The sequence below is a fragment of the Bolinopsis microptera genome, chromosome 6 (genome assembly GCF_026151205.1).
Source record: "Bolinopsis microptera isolate Bmic1 chromosome 6, MBARI_Bmic_1.0, whole genome shotgun sequence".
Taxonomy (NCBI): Eukaryota; Metazoa; Ctenophora; class Tentaculata; order Lobata; family Bolinopsidae; genus Bolinopsis; species Bolinopsis microptera.
This window is the reverse complement of record NC_087077.1, coordinates 13,900,805-13,910,369: the sequence shown is the minus strand read 5'-3', so window position 1 is coordinate 13,910,369 and position 9,565 is coordinate 13,900,805. Positions and strand designations below refer to the sequence as shown.

General features: G+C 38.3%; 2 protein-coding genes across 4 annotated transcripts in view; one reads left to right on the top strand and one right to left on the bottom strand.

Moving 5' to 3' along the window:
* The first annotated feature begins 2,556 nt into the window (after positions 1–2,556).
* LOC134817118 (uncharacterized) lies at positions 2,557–5,030 on the top strand. Its single transcript, XM_063826228.1, has 6 exons — positions 2,557–2,830; positions 2,948–3,068; positions 3,191–3,403; positions 3,651–3,783; positions 3,927–4,096; positions 4,416–5,030. Exons 1-6 carry the CDS (start codon positions 2,575–2,577, stop codon positions 4,552–4,554), a joined length of 1,032 nt encoding a protein of 343 aa, XP_063682298.1. The 5' UTR covers positions 2,557–2,574; the 3' UTR covers positions 4,555–5,030.
* A 56-nt stretch (positions 5,031–5,086) lies between these two features.
* Positions 5,087–9,565, bottom strand: part of LOC134817117 (ankyrin repeat and fibronectin type-III domain-containing protein 1-like) — a 28,343-nt gene continuing 23,864 nt past the window's right edge. For all 3 annotated transcript variants that reach the window (XM_063826226.1, XM_063826225.1, XM_063826224.1), the window contains 5 exons: positions 8,318–8,486; positions 7,416–7,625; positions 7,030–7,111; positions 6,686–6,859; positions 5,087–6,545 (listed from right to left, as the gene is read on the bottom strand). In XM_063826226.1, the coding sequence (XP_063682296.1) occupies positions 5,268–6,545; positions 6,686–6,859; positions 7,030–7,111; positions 7,416–7,625; positions 8,318–8,486 (1,913 nt within the window). In that variant the 3' untranslated portion in view covers positions 5,087–5,267. The remainder of the gene's footprint in view (positions 6,546–6,685; positions 6,860–7,029; positions 7,112–7,415; positions 7,626–8,317; positions 8,487–9,565) is intronic.

Genomic DNA, 9,565 nt, shown 5'->3' with positions numbered 1-9,565 from the left:
ACTACAGTGTAAACGATTTCACCATTGACGAATTAGTAAGGAGTGTTCTATCAACTTAATAACACCAGAATGTGTGTGTGTCTGATCGTTCGTGTGTAATTTCCGAACGGTTATACAAAAAAAAAAACGGTAATAGTTACGGGACTGGGTTTTTCGGTATAGTGCCGACAAAACTCTGACGAAGCCAATAAGCAAATTTTATAAAAATTGGCCGGTGGTAAGTGGTTTAATTGATGGTTTTGTACCACAAAATATGTTGCATAAAATGGCTTGAGAAGAACGGCAAGAGTTACGGGGCTAGCTCTCTCTCTCTCTCTGCATAATATTGTGTAGCGTATATATTACATGGCGTATATATTACATGGTCATATAATACTATAAACTTATTAGGGGAGGGAGTGCTCAAACGGTCTGTTTGGACTGTAGAGAGAGTTCATACTTTCATACGACAATGTAATGCATGTTCACAAATATGATCTAGGCTGGTGTGGTGCATGGTGTTAAGGGTTAATTTCTATTGATTATTGATTAAGAATTACTATCTTTTAAGCATACTATTGGATACGTGAGGGCACTCCGAATAGAATTGCTCGTCTAATCCGGGTTTTGACTCAGCGGGTAATTACTCCTACCCTTTTTAACTGCGGCAGTGAAATCCCGGCCGTAGGCCGGGTTACACTAGTTAATATTATATTCTTCTATGAGAATCTTCAATATCCATTAAAAATATCAACTGTTATACGAACTGCAGCTGTCTCCAGAGGGGTCCCTCTAGTTGATATAATACTAATAGTCATAATATGAAGTGTAAAGTGTGAAGTGGTTGTGTCTAACCAAGTTTATTCCTTGAAGTTTTATTCGGCAGAAACAATCAAAAGATAATGAAAAATCGGACCGATAATGAGTTCGTTTATCACGGGAGGTTGTATAATAAACAGTTAAAGTAAGGACAATTTAATGATATGCGTTAACTTTAAGCCTGGTTAATTAGTCGCCACTCTTTCTCGAAGGCTGGTTAGACAGCACAATTATTGTTTCTTAAATCGATCGATACCGTTTATAATTTCTTTAAAATGGCTGGCAGGGGAGCAACGTCAATGATAATAAGTTATAATTCAGCAATCAAGTCGATAATTTAGCATTTACAGCATCGCATTCACAAGTAAAATTTAGCTATGATAAGTAATTAGTAATATCAATATCATTATCCGGGACATAACTTATGTAAATTTGGGTAACGTGTTGAATTTGCGTTTTCATTTATTCAATTATAAGAAAAACAAGGGAATAGAATAAATATTAAAAAATTTAGTTCAACATCTTTATCCAGGAAATTTGGTGGCTCAAATTTTGCGAGCTTTATTAAAGCTTTTTAAAGGCGGAAAGTTGCTAAATACGTTATTGGTTACTTTTACTTGACGACTAACGTTAGCAAAATTTAATTTTTCAGTCACAGCGTCCTGCATGTGCACCCTGCGATGGAATCTTCTAAATACTCGACAGTCGACGGTGTAACTGTAACTGTAATTGTATAGGACATAGGTCTTTACTCTTTAAATTTAATCGACTTCTGGCACTTACCGTGCAGATCATATATGATATAACTATAGGATTAAATAGCAATTTAATCAAGTTTCAAGTTTCGCAAAGTTGCAAATTGCGATCTAAAATTGCTCACTAAAAGTGAAAACAAGTTATACACGACTATTTTAAATGTGGTTAACGAGTCTTTACGTAACCAATTATTGATTTTAGAGCGTAATAAACTGTTATTAGTGGTGCACCGTTACACTTACTTTACGTACCTTTGGCTTTAAGAAGATAAATCCGGCCCCATTAATTAATATTATTAGCGTAATTTATCTTAATTATTTGACCGTGGCTTTATAATTTGAAATTAACAATAATATATGAGCCAGTTATGTCTAATCTAACGTACAACATAATTAATTAAATACTACGCCAATTGTAAGTGCAATTTTAAGCATCAGCTCACAGCTATTTCCTGGATATTATATGTGCCGATACGGCGCGCGGCGGTACATTGCTAAGCTACTCGCCATACAATACAATTACAACTATTATACAAGATGGCTTGCCTGGTAGTGGTCCTGGTATCTATATATTCGTTATATTGTTAACCTTGTAGTTAAAGTGTATAGTATAATTAGTCAGTAGCTTCACAGACTAAGTAGTAAGTACCCATTTGTCAAAGTAAACTTAAACCCCAGCTGAGTGACGAGTGTCAGGGTTGCACTCATTATTTTTTACTTTTACTTTTAGTAGCTTTTCCTTTTAATTTAACAATTTCATATTCGTTGCGATCGTAGATGATTCGGTTATCTTGACCTCTGTTCAAGCTTTTATAGTGTAATTTTTGTTATCTTTTTATATTGAAATTCAACTTCGATGGCATTTGGTAATAATTTACATGGTACGCGATGAATGTCCTAATTTTCTCAATAACATTTAAAGGATTATAACAAATATACAATGACATTATTATGATTTGATTAGAGTTATTCATTTTTATAACAGCATCCGTTCGCTATGATTTCAGCTAATCAACAGAGAATGGTGGTCGAGAATCAGTCCAACCCTCTTGCCGAAACGCCCAAAATAGATTACAATGATATCATGAATGGAGGAGCCAGGGAGGAAATAATCCAAGCCATGAAAGACTACAGCTTCTTCTACATCGTGAACATACCAAACTTTGATCCCCAAGCTGAGCTGGACGTCATGAAACAATTTTTCAGTCAATCCCAAGATACCAAAGAGAAATATGCGTCCATCAAGAACAATCCCAACAATGCAAACATACTCAGAGGTACTTAGAATTTAAATGTATTCTTTAATTAAACAACGGGGAGATTTAATTCTATGTGAGCTTCCTAACGTGTATAAAAATGTAATATTGGCAAAGTTAAGTTTTTCTTTTTCTCAGGTTATGGGTTTACAAAGAACGAGGAAGGGCAGCCCATTGAGGAGGTGTACAACATAGGGCAGTACGAGAAAAGAAATGTTAAGAAAAGTGATGTGTCCTGTATTGCAGAATACATCTCCAGGTACAGCCAAACATCATTTCATTCTCAATTAAAATTCACATTACTTTCTACTTCAAAAATATGGAAAATCTCTATTTTACTAGTACAACAACATATTCGATTCACAAAGTCATTCCTCTTAGGGAGCCTAACGTGTGGCCGGCAGAAAATGACTTTCCAGGTAGCCGCAACTTCAAACCATTGCTAAGCAACGGTTTCCAACTCCGTTTGAAACTGGCTCGGAAGTTGGTTGAGGAAATAGCAGGGGCGTTGGAATATTCTGAATTTGTCGAGAAGTTCAAAGAGGCAGAGTTCTCCAGTTTTTATCTCAAGAAATACACCGAAAGGAAAGCCAAGTAAGTCTGTTGCTGTGAATGTTCTAATAACATCAACTATAAAACTGATAAACAACAACAGTTATATTATTATTTCTCTGTAGAAGTCATACATTGTCTATTGTTGTTTAATTAGCCTTCAATTAGCCTTCAATTAGCCTTAATTCTCTTCAATTTTGACAATATTTGACATGATGTTTGAATGATCATTGAACCTAGTACAGCCGGAGTCTCACTCTATAATGCTGACAATGACACTGCTATACAGGGATAACATTAGCATATACAAGACAGATAGTGGGTACAGCATGGTCTCAGAGGATGGACAGGACCTCTCAATACCCTCGCATATTGACACCACTATCACCCTACTCGCTACTTACTCTAATGGAGGTCTCCAGGTAATGTCCCTATTGTCCCTATTGTCTCCAGGTACTGTCCCTATTCCTTAATTCTGGGGTATGGATTTCTGGAAAATTTTCGATAAAAAAGGTTATGAGGTGGAACGATAAGATAACTTGCAATAAACCAAGATCAAATTCAGGCACTGTACAAGGACAGCTGGTACGAGGTACCCTCAGTAATGGGGAGTTTGCTCATGATGTCAGGCAGTCTGATAGAAGAACTGTGTGATAAGAAGATGCCCCCTCTGCGACACCGAGTTGTTGATATCAAGGCAGACAGATATTCCACACCCTTCTTCTTCAATCCATCGTGAGTTATTAGTCAACCTCAGTTGGAACTTCTTGAATGTGCAGTTTTACAGTAGGTTTGAGACTGGGAGATTATTTATTTACTACAGCTGTAGTGTTACCGTCCTAGCTAACTAAGACACCAAAACTATTTCGGGATCGTTCACAAAATACGTATGCTAGACCAAAGGGGAGGAGGATTGGAAAAGCTCACGAGCGTAATTAATAAACAATAACTATACGTAAAGTGGCTTACGGAATGGGGAGTGGTCTAGGCTTACCTAATATGTGAACCATCTCTTAGACAAGGACTAATAAGTCAATAAACAGCATTCCCACAGGTTTCATGCCAACATATCAAAGTCTCTGTCGGGTCTGGAAACGGATATTGGGAAGAAGTACGAAACATTCGGACCGTGGCAAGTGACTCAACTGCACAGAGACGAACCCCTACTGCTCCATCATCAATCACTGATCTGACCAGGACTTTTCTTGTAACGCAGTGTGCTTATTAGTGTTATTTTTACTAACACTATGGACATGTTTGATTGAACATTTAAAGAAGTCACAATTCATAATGCATGCTTATCGTAAAAAAATGCTGTAAAGAAACATACTGCATGAAGAAATTAGTTCACTGAATAAATTCATATAAATGACAGTCTTTGATACAGTTCAATACTAGTTTTATATTACAAAATTCCCACACCTTCCAAAAAGGGTGATGTTTGGGGGAACCTATGCCTTATTATCAATAAATTTACCGATACAAAATACATACATATACAATATACGTGATAATGGGCTGATAGATCATATTTTATGGCGTTTCATATTTAGTTGACGGTGGTTAGGGTGAAATGTACCGTGCTATAACTAAACAGGTGGTTTTTTAATTATGAATTTGGTCATTTAAAATTAATCCCAACTGGACTTATTAACTGCAATGCTTACGTTATCAGTGCAAGTTATACTTAGCTCAGCTCTTTACAAATTAAGAATAACGTCATCTATAAACAACAAACTAAATCATTTAAAATGGGAATAAATGCCACAATAGTCTTATCAAAACTTTTATGTAATTGTAAAACTTTCTTTAATTCATCAGCTCGAAAATGTTCAATAAAACACGTTAAAAACATTATTATCTCAATATTACTGAATAAAATTGGTCTCAACGACTTGATCTCACTTCAGTCAATATATCTGATGTGAAACTTGGCATTGATCCAAGGCTGCCCAAGCTGAAGTATTTGAACGGTGTCCGGAATATGATGCTTAACATTACTGACACACGCCACCAGACTCAACTTAGTCAGGTCACAGTCCTCCAGGGCTAGTTGTCCGGCAGCTCCCTGACGTCTCAACTTCCTGATCACACTATTGATGACGTCACGTGATGTGGTGGTGTGGGTGATGTGGAGCTTTATACAGGGTGATATCACCGGCACCTCGTCTGAAGAGTATATCCGCACAACACCTGATTGTTTGTGAGTTTGTCCGTCTGCTCCGGAGGTCAGGGTGTCGCTGATGGAGGTAGCAGGGGAGTTGGGAGCGTAGCGGAGGAGATCAGATATACTCCTGACACACTGGTCCCCCTCCTTCATACACTCGCTCAGGACTTTAGAGAAACTGCAATACTCGGACCAAACCCCACACATCTCCTCGTGCATTTTCTTAAACTTGTCCTGGCAAAGTCTGAGTTGTTCTGATTGGTCAGTGCTGATTGTCTGTCTGATCATCTGGACGAGGATGGCGTGACACGTGTTCATGTGAGTTGTCACGTGCAGCATTGATCTGGTCAGATCACCCCGACAGACTCGGTTCAGGAAGATCTCATAGTTCTGGAGAGGGACGGATATTGTGCCGTCAATATCTCCATCATACCCGAGGGGAGCTACAACTTGGGGCGGGATTATCAAGATAACTGAAGTACCCCCGATTTCGATGATAGTTTTTGTGAAGATAGCATAATTGTCAATATCTGATTCGGTGTCATGGACCCGGGAGAGCAAAGCACAAGCTGCAGCAGATACCTGTTTACAGAGTACGCTGTTGCCAGCACCCCCGAGTTGCGCCCTCCGGAGACAGTCCCACTCTTCCATAGTCACGTGACCCACCTCTCTGACATACTCCAGTGGTGGCAGCAGAGGACATGACTTGTCCACCACTATCTCCAGCTCTTCTCCTTTCATCTTGAAAAGGAGGAGTCCTACGAATAGTCCTGGAGTAGGTGGTTGTTCGAATTGCTCGTAAACTGTCTGGAGGTCTGAGGCGTTAAGGTGTGCTATGTCGAAGGCATCTTTAGGTTGAACAATCCCGGAAGTCAAGGTGGATAAGTTCCTAAAGTGGATGCCACCAAATGGCGGAGTGGACGGATCAACAGTCTTGATCAGTAGAATCAGGAGCTGGCCGTTTTTCTTTACAAGTCGATAGTAAGGTATACCCAAGTCATTAGAACTTAAACAATCCTGAAATAATTGCCTTATTAGAATTAAGACAGATCATCAATTAATATTGAATCTTAATCTTAGGATCAGTGACGATAATACTAGTAGAAGGAGAAAATCTAGTGTATAATGATATAATCTGAATTGAAACTTAATAGTACCTGAAGATATATAGCAGCAGAGAGTAGTTTGTATCTGAGCCCTATACCCCCGACCCCCTCGTGTGGAGTCAGTTCTTCTCTCAGCTCCCGGGTTGAAGGCCAACCTGCCAGGGCATGTTTGAACAGCCACAATAGTTCCGTTTCAGCGGATGGTGCTGTCACTAGATCCTCTACCTGGGAAAAGATATTTTTAGATAATTCAGAATTGGGAAATATGGCATGGAAATGGGGCAAAATCGGCAGAAGATCAAAACGATCTTTAAATATCTTCATCAATAGCATTATTGCACTGATGACTAATCTGCTCAAGTGTGGACAACGAAGACCTTTTGTTTTAAAGTTACCTCGATGGTGGGTAGTTTATCAAAGTCTGTCAACAATACTTTTCCATTCTGAGTGCAGTGCACGACTGATAGGTACAGAGATCTGAAATTAATGGAAATGTTAATACAAAAATACTTCTTTCACAATTTATTACTTGATTCAGGCAATATATTGACCAACCATTAAACAAACTAAAGCAATAAATGAATCCGACTAAGGGGTCGTTCACATATTACGTAATCATTTTTTTTGGAAGATTTTTACCCCCTCCCCCCTCCGTAATCAGTTTTACACATAGTTATTTTGTCAAAATTACACTAGCGTAATCATTTGGAAAACCCCCCCCCCCCCCTCAGCTGATTACGTAATATGTTGAAAAGCTCATCTCAACAAGTCTCAAACCCACCTATTCAAGTTCTTAACAAATTTAGGAGTAGTAAATATCCTACTGAGGCTCTTGCTCCGAGGTTTACACTTGGTAGGTGTCTGAGAGAGTAGGGTGGGGAAGAGGTAGTTGAAGTGGGTCCGGAGATCTGAGAGCATGTTGGAACACTTGCTCTGGTGGGAGAGTGGGTCTGTAGGTGGAGCATTGTCGGACCAGTGTGACGGGGTACATCTGAGATCGGGTATTATAAAGCTGTGGGGTTTGTAAGTATGATGTGATGATATTATTATCATAATTAATACAGGGTGGGCCAAAAGTCAGTGTGCAAACGTTGGCCTTAATAGCTCAGTCACTGAGTGCCCAATTGAAATACTTCCTTCTGGTATGACTTAGTACCACCACTGGTTCGAGGAATTTGTCAACTCGTAAAATATTCGCGTTCATTTTTTTCAAATTGAGGTTCATTTTCACATTTATTTGATAGTTTGGATAGTCGGATCAAGCTAAATGTTATTGAATTGTGTTTGGCCATTCGAATTACGTTTGTCCTGAAAGAATTAGAACTGTAGCTTCTCAGATGACCGAGATATGAAGCATAACGAGTTTATTCATTACGTGTGATCAGGTGATTGGTTTACCTAATCACGTGATAAGGTGACCCCGTTAACTACCCCGTTAAACATTATGGGAATTGTTAAGGGTGCCCAATTAAGGTGTCGTGTCACATAATCACCCAGTCAATTTTGTTAACGAGATACACATATTATGTAACAGATGGAATGTCCAAGAAGCACGGTGATAGAAAGTTTGGTGGAAACGTCTCAGACAAATTACAATGGTGAGGGTTAAAATGGCAAGCTGTGCTGTTATTTGATGCCGATAAACATGTATTTAAAAAACAAAATATAACAAAAATCACTCACTTTAAAATTGGCGAGGGTGCTCCGAAGCCCTTGATATTCCCAGCCTGGACGGTGAAGTAAAAACAAACCCCCTTCTTGAGTCCTGTTATCTGGTGAGATAAGACATGTCCTGCTGATACTATCTCGGTGTGAACATCACTCTGGAAGTTAGGACAACTACTCCGCTGTACTGAAATATTTCAGAGGTTTATCATCTACTGCATCAAAAGAGGAATAACAACTTGGAGTTTTTGGTATCTATTTATTTAGAAAATAAGAATTTACTGGAGAAATTGATATTTTTCATGACCACTGGGTATTTAAAAACGGATGAAAATGATCGACCGTGTAATATTAGACAATAATGTCAGAATATAAATAATAACTTCTCATACTTACACCAGATCAATGTATGTCCATCCTTTTTTGTAATTTAATGGGTTGATGCAGAGAAGTAAAAAAGTATAGATATATCAAACAAGATATAATTTCTCATCAAAACCGGATCATGAATAGGCGAGCTGTATAAAACATAAAAGAGAAAAAGAAAATCTGCAGATCGCAGAGAAACATTCCGAAGAATAGCTGTGGGTAATAGCAGAAGAAGGTGCAATTTTGTTACAGTATAATCATTGTACCTATACCATTTAACCATCATTGATCATAACCATGATAACGCACGTTTATTAAAATTGTAGATGAGGGTCAGTGTGAACTTCTAAATTGTGATAATTGCATGAAAGTAGCAATATAGTGAAGAAAGAGACAATATAAAGGATAGAAAGGAACTACTACTAAAGGTACTATAATTTTGCGATAATTTAAAGGTTTCCCAGTTAAGAGATAGCAAAAGAAAGACTAAAGAGTATCAGCATCATAGTTTTGCTCCATATAACTATATCTAATTGCAGCTTCTTTTCTCCGGAGGAGGCACTGTCTCTCTGAGATGGACTCTCATTTCTGGATTCCAGATTGTAGTTGCGGGGAGACCCACAGCCTTTTTCCGGATAACAACAAGAGAATTACAAGGTGATACTATTCTCCTTGCTTTTAAGGATGCGGGTGACGAGACGTTGGGATTAAGATGAATCATATTTCCTTGTAATCGCTGCCCTCTAGCTGCACGAGGGCTGTTTTGAAATCCCTGAGGAAATGTAAATAAAAAACGGGACCCTGCATTTAATTTCGGAGAAGGCCTTGAAAGAGTGACAAAATTAAACTCAAATTAAGTTGCAGAGGCTTGGACGTTATGTAAGTCGAAATTTTGAA

Bases quoted from the DNA above. Each gene is read 5' to 3' on its own strand.
- LOC134817118 (XM_063826228.1), top strand. From the start codon at position 2,575: ATGGTGGTCGAGAATCAGTCCAACCCTCTTGCCGAAACGCCCAAAATA. The intron at 3,404-3,650 runs GTAAGTCTGTTG...ACTGCTATACAG, and splicing joins TACACCGAAAGGAAAGCCAA to GGATAACATTAGCATATACA. The intron at 4,097-4,415 runs GTGAGTTATTAG...GCATTCCCACAG, and splicing joins CCCTTCTTCTTCAATCCATC to GTTTCATGCCAACATATCAA.